The sequence below is a fragment of the Mya arenaria genome, chromosome 5 (genome assembly GCF_026914265.1).
Source record: "Mya arenaria isolate MELC-2E11 chromosome 5, ASM2691426v1".
NCBI classification, from domain to species: Eukaryota; Metazoa; Mollusca; class Bivalvia; order Myida; family Myidae; genus Mya; species Mya arenaria.
In genome coordinates this window covers 45,437,774-45,454,679 of record NC_069126.1, presented here as the reverse complement: position 1 = coordinate 45,454,679, position 16,906 = coordinate 45,437,774, and the positions used below count along the sequence as shown (strand labels likewise).

Genomic DNA, 16,906 nt, shown 5'->3' with positions numbered 1-16,906 from the left:
GCAGTTTTTATGTTTTACCGAAAGTTCACTTGTATAAATCATTACATAAGCAGTGATTAAAATTGTGTAATGTTCTTAAATGTATAGGGTTTTTTTAAACATAGACATGAAAACATTATTTTCAAAGATAAAATCTAGTTATTGTCATAACCTTGGGGTTAAAAATGTTGCTAGACACAATATGTAATGTGCAACAATGGACATTACACAGGCTTTATTAACTGCATGTTATACTGCTTGATACTCAAATGAAACATTATTCACTTATAATCAGTGGTCACATTTGTAACACAACCATGATACTGGACTCAATAATTGTCTAGGTTGACCCTTGATAGAGAAAAAATAAGTACAAATGTATAACGTGTGTATCAATCCAGCTGTATGTAAGAATACTGGCTGCGTAATCTCGGAATAGATACACAAGACCGACAAATATGATCATGGTTTAATACATGTAACCTACACACTCATGCATATATGTATTGGCAATCATGGTTTTTATGACAAGTCTAAATATCATACATTTATAACATTATGTGATTATCAATTTTATATAAATCATTGCCATAATTTAGAATGCAACATCATAATCATGTAGAAATACATTTCATCAAGTTATACACCAAAAAGTGCCACCAAATAAAACTCTATTAAAAAATTCCAGATATATATATTTATAATTTACTTGTAACCTTTTTTGGTTATGCAGTCTTTCTGAGAGCAAACAATTTCTTTGAGTTAAAAATATACATTACAAAATCCTCATTAAGTACTAAAATAAACTTGGTATTTACACACACACACACACACACACACGCACGCACACACACACACACACGCACACACACACACACACAACTACCATATTACAGTACTCAAATATGCTTACACAAACATTACAAGAAATGTACAGCATGCAAAAACCACTGATAAACTACAAGAGCCATATTTTAATATAGCATGCAAAAACAAACAGTCACCATTTCACCCCTTTTACCCAGAATATCTAAGTCAAATAATAAAGGGCCATAATTTGCATTGCATGGAGGATATATATTTGACTTTTTAGTTAAGGAGTTTGGATGGTTAGGAGCTGTTCAACGAAGCATCTGTTGATTTATGCCACTTTCATGCCAAATGTTAACCAGAATGTCCTAAGTCAAATAATAAAGGGTAATAATTCGCATCGTATACAAAATAAACATGAAGTTTATTAAGTTGGTTGGCTGAAAACCCTTGTATAAAGTCTCAATGCAATACAATGTACATAAAAGTCTCAATGCAATACAATGTACATAAAAGTCTCAATGCAATACATATGAAGTCTCAATGCAATACATATAAAGTCTCAATGCATTTCATATAAAGTCTCAAAGCAATACATATAAAGTCTCAATGCAATACAATGTACATAAAAGTCTCAATGCAATACATATGAAGTCTCAATGCAATACAATGTACATATAAAGTCTCAATGCAATACATATAAAGTCTCAATGCAATACATGTATCGTCATAACTACAATGTTCCTGCCTCATAGATAGCGCTATTTTGATTCAGTTGGTGCATGGAAAATCTGCATCGGCTTGTAAGCTGACCTTCACATTCTCTACTCCTTTTATATTGATTAAATGACTAATTGATTAAACACTCTTGTGAAAATCAGGTTGTAGCTAAAGTAAGGTGAGGTGATAATTGTAAATCTTGTGTACTGTTCAACATGCCCACACACATATATGCATATTTTCATTGGTAACATGTTTTTTTTTGTGCAAATATGGTTTCATATCTGTGCTATAACTGAAACATTGAATTTATGTACCAAGACTTTTAAAAAAAAGAAGAAGACAAACTAAAAGAACTACAAGGCTTGAGGCCTGTGTCATCAGTTAACACATGTATAACTAAACCTAGGCTTCATTTCAACCCCCAATCTATTATTAAAAGCATCATAGGTCAATGATCATGCATAATGACCACAACACAAAGACTTTCACTAAAAAAAATGTTTCTCCATATCATATATTTACACCTCAAGTTCCATTCCTTAAATGAACTGCCTTTAGAAAATATTTGCCGATAAATGCAACAGCTTCAGATTGCGAATTATCGCATAAAAATTTACATGTAAATTGAAAACTGTTTATCTTGGTATGCCCCCCATCGAAGAAGAGGGGGTATATATTGCTTTGCACATGTTGGGCGGTCGATCAGGGTCACAGTGAGCTTAAATGGGAAAAGGTTGTCAAAGGTTATCCGAGTGATAACTCAACAATGCCTGGACTTATGGTCATAAAACTTGACATGAAGGCTGGTCAAGACCAGTTAATGACCCCTATTGATTTTAGGGTTCATTGGGTCAAGGTGACCTTGAATGTGAAATGGTTGTCTTAGTGATAACTTGTCAATGCTTGCACCCATGGCCCTCAAACTTTACTTGGTGGTTGGGCCTAACCAGTGGATGACCCTATTGATTTTAGGGATCATCGAGTCAAAGGTCAAGGACACAGTGACCTTGAACGCAAAAAGCACCCATGGCACTCAAACTTAAAGGTCAACGTCACAACACATATAGGTCATCAAAAGTTATGTCATATTTACTTATTCCCTGCTGCTAAGAAGATACATGTTTATCTGCAAAAATCAGTCATCATCTGAACATTTTAAAAACTGTTCCGACTATCCTCACACTTTGATTACGGTCATAATCTTAAAACTGCCTCAATGGCATCCAATGTCTATGACAAATCGGCTGTCACTTTGGTCCATGGATGCAAAATTCATTCAATCATCCAAATATTCCTGACAACATGGCACCATTAATGATGTGTTAAATGTATTGTTGTCATAAGTTTTTTTAATTTTACGCTTAAAAGTGATTTGTAGCAATTGATTTTTTCCCGTGTTATTGTGACATAATTTCAAATGTTTCCGGTCAAGGTCAGTCATTCTTTTTACAGAATGGGTAAGAAAGAATTACTGTTAGATTTCTTAAATGAGTAATTTTAACAATTCTTCAATGATATAATGAACTATTGGTGTAAATATAAAAGTAATGAATTGCTTATTTTGATGTCATTATCGGGGATATGAACACAGTTGGGCTGGTTAATTTTGGACTCCACACACTTTAACCAGCCCAACTGCATTCATACCGCAATAATGATATCAATCCATCAACTATTTCCTTAAATAATCAATGTAATATATATCAACACACACCACTGTCAAATTCAGTGATGTTGACAATATGTTCATAAACATACACAAAACAAAGTTATATTTAGAGATATTTGGTGAAAGTAAAAAGAATAGCATCAAACATCTTAGTTGTGGACCTTACAGCTTTTAAGTGAGTAGATTTCTACTGAACTTGTTGCGTAGTCACTAAAAGTGTCAATGGGTTAAGACAAACAACGAACTGGCAAGTATGGCAGAGAATGTCATAGGATCTATAATCCCTTGATATGTTTCATACATATAGATTAACAAATAATGAAATATATTCGATAACAAATTTATGCAAATCAAATAACCCTAACGGACTTGTTCGACCATGGTCGAGAACCACAAGGCAATGTGACATACAGTCAAACTCTGTTGGCTCAAACTCCCAGGGACCGGCAAAAATACCTCGAAACATGGAAAATTTGACCCAAGCAGGACTGTTAACATATAGTATAAAGAAATCTAGTTTGAGCCAACAAGGAATTCAAGCCAAGAAAATTCAAGCCAACGAGGTCTGACTGTTCTAAATATCTCAAAATACCTGGAAAATATGTTTTATATTTTTATCCACTTTTTCACCTGCCTTAAATTTTAAAGCTGGTGCCGTAAAAACATCTTAAGTCATTTCCTAACTGAAAGCATTTATATTTCAATGTAAAAACCTCACTGATCATATAATAGAATTACTCAACATTATGTAAAGTACTTTCTTTTTCATTCATTTTATGTAATATTCATATATGAGCTGCATCGCGCGATTTTGGGCCTTCGGACATAAATATTACAAATGAAATAATCATTAATAAAAAAAATGCCCAAAATAATGATTTTTCTATGTTAATCAATTTCTTCCAAACTTCTTTCTTTTAAAGGTTTGTCATTGGTGCGTCATTTTCTCGACAATTTATGAACATTGGTTTACTCATGTTTCCTAGCAACCATGGATTTCGTTCCGACATATTTTGCCTGCATTAATAGTCTGTGTTTAAAACTGCCAAATGTATTAAAAATACAAAACTGATTCATAATTTTTATCTTAATTTATGGTCATTGAAGATTCTATGATAAGAAAAGAATTTAAATTATAAGCTAAATGTGATATTGATACGTTAATTTTGCATGTCATTTGAATAATGTGCTTTCGTAACGACGTCATTTGAATGACGTCAAATTTAGTATTCAAAATGTGCAATACATGGTCTTACTTGTAAGCACGTATCTTACGCAATTTAAGTGATATCATCATGAAATTTTCAGAATATCTTCCTGAAATATAATTTCATTTAAATACCTTAAAACATTGTAATAGCAAATATATGTCCGAAGGCCCAACATCGCGCGACGCGGCTCATATATTTTATGTTAAAAATGTTAAATTTGACTTTGAAAATCTTAGAAAATTAAGTTAAGAATTTATTAGGATGTAAAAATACTTTCCATGACCTGAATCGTTGAGATTGTAAGTAATAGGCAATTTTCTTTTGATTATCATGTCATGATGCCAGATCAGCAAAGAAATAAAATCTTTGGCAAACTCCATAAAGGGACCACTCCAGAAACATGTATCCCAGTTTGATTGAATTGACTCATGGTTTGAAGGGAAATGTTAAATACACAAAAATCATTCAAGATGCAACCAAATGCAGTTCAATACATCACATAAAGTTCCATGGGAACTTGAATCAACATATATACATGTACAAATAAACTCCCATCACTCCCATAAAATCTGGAAACTTATGAAGAATTGCTGGTGCCATCTTCTGGTTCATAATCCATCGCCACGTCTTGATCCGGGTGACAGTCTTTCAAGTGTTTATTGAGATTGGATTTAAAGTTGTATATATTTCCACACGCCACACAAAGGTATTTCTTCCCATTGTGCAGATTCATGTGCACCGTGAGATTGCCTTGTGTTGAAAACCGCTTTTTACATATACCGCACACAAACTGCTTTATTCCTGAAAAACAATCGTATAGAACTGAAAGTCATCCAGATGTAATGGCTTGGTAAGCTTGCACTTGACATTCTGACTTGTTCACCCAGGGACTGAATATTTGCCTCTTACCCTACAGGTTCATGTATTGGTTTCTCATAAACCACACCAGTACTGGTACCATGAAACCAAATCAACAGTGGTTCATATTATTCTTTTTCTTTCTAGATTTCTAGGTTTAGATGTATTTGATTATTATTGTCATAAGCCTGGACCCATTTAAACTACTGTGCTCTATTTAAACCATACATTTACATGCCTTTTCAAAGCAAGAAATTGCAAAACAATATACCTAACAGGTGAACAAATTAACAGACAGAAAAACATGTTTGAATAAAATAAAACAAGTCCTGTTGTAGGACAACACGCTCATCAATTTCATGCTTTGCCTTAGAAATGAATGCAGTAATGATGTAATGTGTGCCTGTCAAAAGCAATAACAATTAAGTATAAAACTAGTCAAATAAAAAAGCAAAAAGGGCCATCAAGGGCCATAACTTGTTCTCAGGGTTACTATTGAGATACATACATGAAACCTTACTGTAAGATGGCCCTGAACAACTGTGTAAGTATGAAGTCCACTGAATAAACAGAATTTGAGATATGATTTAAAAAAAACAAAGTTGCCCTTAAACTTTAACGGAACTATTCAACTTTGTAAGTCATCAAGGGGCCATAATGCCCATACCGTAATTTGTTTTTAGGATAAAAGGAGTTATGTAACCATATGGTGTAATGGCCCTAAACAACAATCAAGGGCCATAAATTGTATTTAGGACCAAAATGGAGTTATGTGTAACAACATAACCTTATTGTGTGATGGCCATGAACAACTGTGTGAGGTTTGAAGTCCATTGACTTAATGGTATTTGAGATGAGAGTTAAAACCCCATGTTGCCCTAAAAGTTTAACCAAACTTTCTAGACCTAATTGTATGATCAATGGCCATCAACAAAGTGAAAATTCCAATTTGCCTAAAACTGTTACCGGATAAAATGTTCCCTTAAACTTTAACCTAAGTTCCTAAGTCAACCAGCAGCCATAATTTGTACTTAGGATGATATGGAGTTATGTAACCTAATTGTAAGATGGACAACAACACTTGTGTGAAGTATGAAGTCTATTGAATGAAAGGATCCTCAGTGAATCATGGGCCATAAATTGTTTAAAGACTATATGGAGTTATATATACTAAATGTGTGATGGTCTTGATCAACTGTGTGTAGTACAAAGTGAACAAGAGATGTTTGTCAAACATTATGCCCCCCCCCCCCCCTGAGCGCCATGTTGTCAGGATTAAATGGACAATTGAATGAAATATGCATGGACCGAAATGACAGCTGATTTGTTGCTGTTTTAAGATTATGACCATTAAAGTGTGAGGATAAAGTGTGTTATGACCGTCATGACCTTTGACTCTATGAACTCAAAATCCAGAGTCATCAGCTGGTCACCAGAAACCTAAATGTCAAGTTTGAGGGCCATGGGTGCAGGCATTGTCAAGTTATCACAAGACAAGTTTTTTTCGTTCAAGGTCACTGTGACCTTGACCTTTGATCTGATGACCCCTTAAATCATAAGGGGTCATCTACAAGTCAGATGCAACTCCAAATCAAGTTTGAAGGCCATGGGTTCAGGCATTGTTGAGTTATCACTCTGACAACCTTTTACCATTCAAAATCACTGTGACCTTGGCTCTATGAATCCTAAAATCAATAAGGGTGATCTACTGGTCAGGCTTAACATCCATGTCAAGTTTAATGATCATAGGTTTAGGCATTGTTGAGAAATCAGTGGGGGAAGATTTGTTAACTTTTTTGCGCTAAAGGTTACTGTGACATTGACCTTGGCCTGATGACCCCCAAAGTCGATAGGGGTCATCTACTGGGCAGGCCCAACCTTCTTGTCAAGTTTGATGACCATAGGTCCAAGAATTGTCGAGTTTGCTTTCAAGGTCACTGTGACCTTGACCTTTGACCCCTAAAATCAATTGGGGTCATCTACTGGTCAGGCCCAACCTCCAAGTCAAGTTTGAGGGCCATGGGTGCAGGCATTGTTGAGTTATCACTTGGACAACCTTTTATCATTCAAGGTCACTGTGACCTTGACCTTTGGCCCAATGACCCCTAAAATTAATAGGGACAATATTCTGGCCAGGCTCAATCTCCAAATCAAGTTAGAGGGCTATGGGTGCAGGCATTGTTAAGTTATCACTCGGACAACCTTTTACCATTCCAGGTCACTGTGACCTTGACCTTTGGCCAGATGACCCCCAAAAACCATAGGGTTCATCTCCTGGTCAGGCCAATTCTCCAAGTCAAATTTGAGGGCCATGGGTGCAGGCATTGTTGAGTTATCAATCGGACAACCTTTTACCATTCAAGGTCACTGTGACCTTGACCTTTGGCCCAATGACCCCCCAAAACAATAGGGGTCATCTACTGGTCAGGCCCAACCTCCAAGTCAAGTTTGAGGGCCATGGGTGCAGGCATTGTTGAGTTATCACATGAACAACCTTTTACCATTCAAGGTCACTGTGACCTTAACCTTTGACCCATTGAGCCCAAAAAACAATAGGGGTTAGCTACTGGTCAGGCCCAACCTCCAAGTCAAGTTTGAGGGCCATGGGTGCAGGCATTGTCACGTTATCACTCGGACAACCTTTTACCATTCAAGGTCACTGTGACCTTGACCTTTGGCCTGATGACCCCCAAAAACAATAGGGGTCAACTACTGGTCAGGGCCAACCTCCAAGTCAAGTTTGAGGGCCATGGGTGCAGGCATTGTCACGTTATCACTCGGACAACCTTTTACCATTCAAGGTCACTGTGACCTTGACCTTTGGCCTGATGACCCCCAAAAACAATAGGGGTCAACTACTGGTCAGGCCCAACCTCCAAGTCAAGTTTGAGGGCCATGGGTGCAGGCATTGTCACGTTATCACTCGGACAACCTTTTACCATTCAAGGTCACTGTGACCTTGACCTTTGGCCTGATGACCCCCAAAAACAATAGGGGTCAACTACTGGTCAGGCCCAATCTCCAAGTCAAGTTTTAGGGCCATGGGTGCAGGCATTGTCACGTTATCACTCGGACAACCTTTTACCATTCAAGGTCACTGTGACCTTGACCTTTGGCCTGATGACCTCCAAAAACAATAGGGGTCAACTACTGGTCAGGCCCAACCTCCATGTCAAGTTTGAGGGCCATGGGTGCAGGCATTGTCACGTTATCACTCGGACAACCTTTTACCATTCAAGGTCACTGTGACCTTGACCTTTGGCCTGATGACCCCCAAAAACAATAGGGGTCAACTACTTGTCAGGCCCAACCTCCATGTCAAGTTTGAGGGCCATGGGTGCAGGCATTGTTGAGTCATCACTCGGACAAGCTTTAAAATTATTTTACCATTAAAGGTCACTGTGACCTTGACCTTTGACCCGATGACCCCCAAAATCAATAGGGGTCATCTACTGGTCAGCCCCAACCTTCATGTGAAGTTTGATGACCATACGTCCAGGGATTGTTGAGTTATCACTCGGACAAGCTTTGGTCTACCGACGGACGGACGGACGGACCGACCGACCGACCGACATGCCTGTGCAAAGCAATATACCCCTCTTCTTCGAAGGGGGGCATAATTAAATGAAGGGTCTAGTGAAAATGCCAACTTGCCCTAAAACCAGTCGCAGGGTCGAGTAGTATATCCCTCCTTATTTTTCAAAAAGTTGAGCTAAATCTTAGGGTCAGGATAAAAAAAATTAGGGTAGTTTGGTATTTTCCAAACAAACAATTGTCTTTGTAACTATGAAGTTAAATATTCTATTCCTTTCACAAAAGTTATACCTGCGTGCTTGTTCACATGGGCTTCCATCATTTCCCTGCGTGAGAACTGCTTGTCACACAACTTACACTTGAAGCCTCTCACCCCAGCGTGTAACTTGAGGTGCTTCTGTAAAGACGTCTTCAATCTGGAAACATCAAGGACCTCATCACATAGCCGTTATACTGGGACTAAAGATGATTTTCATTTACAGTTATACAGTAAGTTTGTTCAATTTCAAAAGATAAGACAATGATTTAAGCCACCATTATAACATAATACCTTTAGTATTGCCACTAGTTTGACTATTGGTTTGTTTGTTTTTAGTGATACTGGTATGACTGTCAACTTAAATGTGTTTTCTTTTAAACTCTTTCTTTCATTTTTTACTGAACAACACTGACTTGAACACTTGTCTTTATACTTTTCTCATGTTATTGTTGTTTAGATTCTATGTTGTTTGTTTCAATATGATACATTTGTATTGTATAATTTTGTCTTAATGGTTTTTGTTGAAATTTTATCTTGATGTCTTTGTACTGAAAAGAGGACAATCTCTATTGGTCTGAGAGTGACCCAAGTAAATTCCTAAATGTTACGAAATAGATTTGTTACAACAATTATTGGCAAATATGTGTGCCATGGCTTAGATTGTAGACTAGGACATGTTAACAGATACAGCAATTTTTACTATCAATTATGCTATCATAAGTTATTTTACAAAAACATTATAATGTGCAAGCTCGAAATGTGTTCTCAAACTTAGACTTAAGACAGTAGTGGATATGGATCTGGGATATCGCTGACAAAGATTGAATTCAGAATAATTACTACGGTACATGTGTTGCTGAAAAATTATCAGCAAGACAGTACCAGCTTTCAATGGAAGGGTTAGCCTTTTGTCTAACAACAATCTAACAAAAATCATGAAATTACAATTGCATTGTGAAATTTACATTAAAACAAAAACACAAAAAAATATTAAAAAATTTCACCAAAAAAAGCCAATGAAACAATATACATATATTATATGGCTTTGTCACCAAACAATTATTCAATCCTCACTAACTTCTTTAACCACCTAGAAACACACTAATTTTCTTATGTTACATACCTAAAGGCTTTTCTGCATGACTCAAAAGAACAGATGAAAGCTTTTTCTCCAGTATGAAGTGTTGAATGTTCCTTCAGTCCGTGTACTGTTCTAAATATCTTGTCACATTTCTCGCAGGAATATTTGTTAACATCCCCATCACCAGTTGGATGAATGCCATGCACATGCAGGATGTGTTGTTTCAAACTGCTTGTACGCTTGAACAGAAATCCACACCTGTGGCACTGGTGGGGTCGTGCAGGATTTTCCGAATGTGTAAGAATATGTCTCATTTTATTGTAGTGGAAGGTAAAGCGTTGGTCGCACTTCTCTTCAGAACATTTAAAAAGCTTTATGCCTGGGTGCTCATTCTGGCCATGGCGCTCAAGATTACTAATGGAATTAAACGTTTCGTCACATTCTGGGCACTCATACAGGGGCAAGTTTGCTGTATCTACGTTGCGTCTATATTTCACCCTCTGGTGACCTTGCTGATGCCTTTTTAAGCTGTAAGCGGTCCTGAAGAAACAGAAATCAAATAAAAACATCTGTGTATTGCATTCTTTTATCATTTATAATATGCCTTGAATATATTATAACATTATTTGCATAGATTTAAGACATACGTTAAAGGTTACACACATTTTTGTCAAAAGTCGACCATTGTTCCTCAATATCTTTGTCAGGTTTAGAGCATGAATACTGTTCTTGGTATGATTGTAAAGGAAATGAAATGTACTTCATGTCTTTGATAAGAAGTTTTATTTGGATCTTTGGTTAATGATTTTATCATTTAGATGAGAGTTTGTTTGAAAAACACTACAAAATGGCATTGTGATTTGTAGGAAAACATTCCAACCATATTTATTCAGTATGCTGAAACATATTTATCAGTTTTGGTTCTCCATAAATAGCAAGTGCTTAAATCTCCAAATAAGAAATAGAAATCTAAACCTAAGAGAGTGTATTCTAATAAACTAATCCCAGACAATCTACACATTGTGGAAGTGTCTTTGCAAAACAATTCATTTTTTTTATAATTCAGGTGAACAGTTCCTGATATAAAAACAGGTACAAAAAAGGTTTCAATCTCTGATCTTAGGAAATATCAAAATTTTCTGAATCAAGATAACAGAGGAGTTCACTCACTTGAACGCTTTGTCGCATCCCTTCACATCGCATTGATGGGGACGTTTTCCTTCATGTTTTACCAAATGCTCCTGTAATTCCTGTTCGGTACCAAAGTTCTGCTTACAAATTGAGCATTTTTGAAAATTAAATTCAATGTCTTTGTGAACATTGATCAAATGTTTAAACAGTAGGTATTTGTCTGGAAAAGTTTTGAGACATATTTGACATTTAAATGGTTTAATATGAACTCTTTTCCAATGTTTGTATCTCTGCTCGTGATAGCTAAAGGCTCGTCTGCAACCATCTATCTCGCAACCAAATATGCTTTCTTTTGGATGAACTTTCTTTCCATGCTTTCCCAAAGCCTTTATTGAGTCAAACTCACTTGAACATTTATGACATATGCTGCCCTGGTCTGTTTCTAATCTTGCTACCATTTCACTCAACTCGGTAGCTGCTCCATCGTTCGTGATAACCAGTTCAGTTATACCAGTGTATTCACTTCCATCTGGTTTGCAACCGTCTGTTTCCATAGTTGTTCTTGCCAGGCTTTATTCTGTGAAAAAGTGAAGAAAAGAACATGAGAAATGACCAGTTGTAGCTTTGACATGAATGTTAATAACAACACTACAATTTAAATCTTCTTCAACATATTCATTCACTTTTTGAAGAAATTATGAATTTTGTATTTATTATAAATAAAACTAATTCATCCCATGTTTGTGTACATTTATGGTGAAATTGTTTGTGGATTTCTATATTCAATATTTTATTTACACATGGTTTATTATACTGTAATCCAGTTCCATCTCAGAAAATAGTATCAAACTGCTTTTACAAAACTTCTTGCAAATATTAGGAGTCCAAGTTGCTCATGACCTGCAAACCAAGTATGAAGTTCCTGGGGCCAAGTATGAAGTTCCTGGGGTCCAAGTGCTCTTTAGTTATTGAGCAGAAAGAAGTGTGTCATTATTGACTGGTAACAAACACATTGTTGTTTTACCTTAATGTCACAATGACCTTGATTCACTGACCTAATCAATTGTGGTCAACCAATTATGAAGTTCCTGGGCCCTTTCTTTAGTTATTCAGTGAAATCTGTTATTGTACCTCAAGGACCTTTGACCTACTGGCCTGAAAATCAATAGGGGCCATCTAATAGTCATGACCAACTTGCATACCAAGTATGAAGTTCCCTGGTGAAAGAAAAATAAGGTAAAAAAGTTTGTTTGAAGAAAAATAAACCTTTTTTTTATTTCCATTTTTGGGGGAAAAGTTTATGTTATATTATTGGACCCTTATAATCTTAATTTGTCCAATTCTGAAGCTCTTCCGTTGTCCAAGTTAAACCAGCTTTATGACTGAAATACACATCATCTCTTTGAGGTTTGTAGAATGCAACTAGTTAAAGAGCAGCAGCCAGCTGTAGGGCAGCAGTTGTAATTTCATGAACAATTTAAGACTGGTATTTAATATAAACTAAGAAAACTGTATTAACCCAATATTGTATAAATATTCATGTTCATTCCATAAATGGAATTTTGTTAAATTTTATCACTTAATTGTAGAATATATATATAAAAGCAATACCAACTTCCATATCCTGAATTCAGTAATAAATCATGATTTTCATTGGTGATTTCATTCTTCAAGCGAGACTTCTTATACAAAATATGATTGCTTGCTTATTTTGATTGGGTAGGGGAGTTCCTCACAGGCTTCATATTAGAAAATAGAGATGTATTTAACATTTCAACAAGGACATCAGCAGAACATAAATTGAAATCACCCTGCATGAGGAATACTTGTAAACTGTCAAAATATATATATGAGGAAGAATTCACTGTCCAGCTTGTTTGTTACATCACAAATTGCTTGGTGTCCACATAAAAAATTTTTATCAAGAGTTGAGTAAGTTCTCATATGCTAATGCATTTGTTTTTGTCACTTCTAAAATACCTCAGAAGTTTAAAATAAAGCACTTCAAACAAAAAAAGTAATGAGCCTTCAATTTATTTCAAAAATTGGTGATGTAATGATGACATTCCACCATAAATGGAACCCTTTCTTGTTGTAAACATTTGCTTTATTATAATTTGTAATGCTTTGTCACATAAATAGTTGTTTTTTATGTATAAAAACAAAGGAAACCATGCCGAGTTTTGAAGCATACAATCAGTTTTAGGACTTTTACATTCAGATGTAACTGGACACGAAGGCGCACATCAAAGAGTAAAGTTTTGTGGCATTGACATGAGCTATTTGAGGCTTATTTCTCGTATAATTATATAAATGTCTCTTGATTATTGCGTAACACAGGTACAGAACATGTTTATACATTCCTTCATACTAGCACTAGAGACTTAAAATGCTTTTCAAAATTATTTGGACGTGACTTGGGACTCTTTTACCCAAATGCCAAAATCGATAATGAACCGCCATGGTGTCGCCGTGACGTATTCGTGCAATAAGAGCTGTGTGACAACACACATTTTTTAAGAAATTCCCAATTTACCTGGTTAAAATTTACTCAGTTTATAATTATGCATAAACTGCGAATTATGACTGCTTAAAATACAGCGCGTACCGACGTAAACACGATGACTTCGTAGACGTAACATAAGACACCAAAATCACAGCTTTGGATCGATCTTAACAACACATGTGAACAGAACGTGCGTGAAATCAAATGTTTTAAACCTCAAGACAGTTGAGACAAATCATTAGTTTGTGCCCCGGCCCCGGACGTACAGGCGAAATATACAAGCTGCACCCGGCCCCGGCCGTACAGGCGAAATATACAAGCTGCACCCGGCCCCGGCCGTACAGGCGACATGTACAAGCTGCACCCGGCCCCGGCCGTACAGGCGACATGTACAAGCTGCACCCGGCCCCGGCCGTACAGGCGAAATATACAAGCTGCACCCGGCCCCGGCCGTACAGGCGAAATATACAAGCTGCACCCGGCCCCGGCCGTACAGGCGAAATATACAAGCTGCACCCGGCCCCGGCCTTACAGGCGAAATATACAAGCTGCACCCGGCCGTACAGGCGAAATATACAAGCTGCACCCGGCCCCGGCCGTACAGGCAAATTATACAAGCTGCACCCGGCCTCGGCCGTACAAGCAAAATATACAAACTGCACCCGGCCCCGGCCGTACAGGCGAAATATACAAGCTGCACCCGGCCGTACAGGCGAAATATACAAGCTGCACCCGTACAGGCGAAATATATAAGCTGCACCAGTACAGGCGAAATATACATGCTGCACCCGTACAGGCGAAATATACAAGCTGCCCCGGCCGTACAGGCAAAATATACAAGCTGCATCAATTAATGTCATGAAACATAATGAAATAAGCCCAGCTTGAATCTGTTAGGACGTAACTTCCATGACAACACTTACCTGTGCTAGGACTTAACTTCCACGACAACACTTACCCGTGCTAGGACGTAACTTACATGACAACACTCACCCGTGCTAGGACGTAACTTCCGCGACAACACTCACCCGTGCTAGGACTTAACTTCCGCGACAACACTCACCCGTGCTAGGACGTAACTTCCGCGACAACACTCACCCATGCTAGGACGTAACTTCCGTGACAACACTCACCCGTGCTAGGACTTAACTTCCGCGAACACACTCACCGGTGCTAGGACGTAACTTCCGCGACAACACTCACCCGTGCTAGGACGTAACTTCCGTGACAACACTCACCCATGCTAGGACTTAACTTCCGCGAACACACTCACCGGTGCTAGGACGTAACTTCCGCGACAACACTCACCCGTGCTAGGACGTAACTTCCGCGACAACACTCACCCGTGCTAGGACGTAACTTCCACGACAACACTTACCCATGCTTTGCTCGTTCTGCCATCGTGGATATACTACACAGTATCAATGCGAGCGTTCGGTGAGCATACTTTTCTGTAGCTGGATTAGCTATATGCCACACAGTTAAAAGTTTGTCGAAATACACGGGCTGTGTACATGAACAAAATCTGAATAATTTGTGACGTAACATTTGAGACACGACTTTAGGCGGAATATTTCGGGTGATCAATACACGTTTTGTACGTATTTAAGGGAACTTTTGTTTTTTTGTTTTCATCGAATGAACACCTGACCTTGGTAAAATTAAAAACTGGTCACTTGGTGCATTATACATGTGTGTTGTCGTCTAAACACCAAGCAATTCGAGACGTAACATATATGACACGAAATGTTACATCATGTTTTCTTCAGATAAAATCGGGATTTATATGTTTTCAACTCCTCCAAATGTTTATTTCGCAAATGGACGTTGGGAAATATACCTTTCTATAAAGATAAACCGTCTGAAGCGACCAAAAGTCCAAAGTGCTGAAGAAGGCAATATCAGTTTTCTGAACCCACTGTAAAAAATGTTCATCAAATGTCAAACAAAACTGACCAAATTTTATAAAAAAATAACTAGTTCCTGTATTTTTAAAAATTATTATTATACACATATAAAATTCCATCAATGTTGTCTTTCTAATGATAACAACACTGGAAGCATAGAAAAAACGTGAACTACAACAAAATCCAATTATTTGAGATGTAACTGAAAATGCAGGACAGTGAATTCTCTCATATTATTTTTTCAAAACACATTAAACAAACTAGTTTTTGATATGTATTTTTGATTTTACTATGAATGTATTTATGCCAAGTTTGCAAAGCATTCAATTCAAATTGACACAAAAAACTTTTATTAATACACAATAATACGACCTTGACCCCTCGTTTTAGTTAGTGTAAGATTTATTTGCGTCAATACCTAATCTAATGAGAAAATCTTAAAAAACCGACACTGCTATCAAACTCATAAAGGACACAATTATTGATATGCATTGAAATTTGTCACTCTACCTTCGAAGTTAGATTGAGAATATTAAGTATTCAATCATTGGTGAATCTAACCGGTTTCAAATATTTCGTGGCAAAATTTATAACAAGGGCAAGAACTTTGATATTGCAATTAGGTATTCGTATGTTTAAAACGTCTCAGTTCAAAACGGCATACCTTAATCTGGTCCATATAAACAGTACAAGGAGAGTCACAACTTTAACTAATATATGCAAATTTTCTTTCATAGATAAGCGTAGTAATGTTTTCAACGAACGTGATTATAAATAGCAGATACCATTTACACATATTCAAAAAATCCTCTTTTTTCATTTTTTTGTGTTTACCAGCTTTTCAAGTTTGCTTGGATGTCTGTTTAAATATTTATTTTTTTATAAACTTCTTACCTTCGTTATCAAAAATATCACACTCGAATAAAAAATGAAATTCACCTCCTAGTTTGTTGCTAAAATGGCATAAAACTGATATACATGTATATTTCTTCATATAACGGGGGATTTCAATTATGGAGACATTGACTGGGGACATTGGACCAGTTTCTGCAGCTAAAAATGGTAGTCCTAGTTTTATTGCAAGTGTTAAGGATGGTTTTCTACACCAGCATGCTAACTTTAGTACGAGACTTCGAGAAAATCATGTCAAGTATGCTTGACTTAAACCTCTCAAACAATGAACATTTAGTAGATAACTTGAAGCATGTTCCTCCACTGGGGAAGAGTGTCCATCTTGG

The 16,906-nt window shown here is 36.8% G+C and overlaps 1 protein-coding gene across 2 annotated transcripts; it reads right to left on the bottom strand.

Annotated features, from left to right (window-relative positions):
* Nucleotides 1–359: 359 nt before the first annotated feature.
* LOC128234646 (zinc finger protein 780A-like) lies at nt 360–16,265 on the bottom strand. Of its 2 annotated transcripts, XM_052949011.1 has the most exons (6): nt 16,179–16,222; nt 15,602–15,679; nt 11,295–11,832; nt 10,167–10,664; nt 9,076–9,200; nt 360–5,193 (listed from the first exon to the last, which is right to left on the bottom strand). In XM_052949011.1, exons 3-6 carry the CDS (start codon nt 11,807–11,809, stop codon nt 4,970–4,972), a joined length of 1,362 nt encoding a protein of 453 aa, XP_052804971.1. In that variant the 5' UTR covers nt 11,810–11,832; nt 15,602–15,679; nt 16,179–16,222; the 3' UTR covers nt 360–4,969. The 2 variants fall into 2 exon arrangements, with proteins under 2 accessions (XP_052804971.1, XP_052804972.1); XM_052949012.1 differs by lacking the exon at nt 15,602–15,679 and having other exon boundaries at nt 16,179–16,265.
* Nucleotides 16,266–16,906: the final 641 nt, after the last annotated feature.

Bases quoted from the DNA above. Each gene is read 5' to 3' on its own strand.
- LOC128234646 (XM_052949012.1), bottom strand. From the start codon at position 11,809: ATGGAAACAGACGGTTGCAAACCAGATGGAAGTGAATACACTGGTATA. The intron at 10,665-11,294 runs GTGAGTGAACTC...CTGTTTCTTCAG, and splicing joins GGATGCGACAAAGCGTTCAA to GACCGCTTACAGCTTAAAAA. The intron at 5,194-9,075 runs GTATAACTTTTG...ATTGTTTTTCAG, and splicing joins CCATGTGAACAAGCACGCAG to GAATAAAGCAGTTTGTGTGC.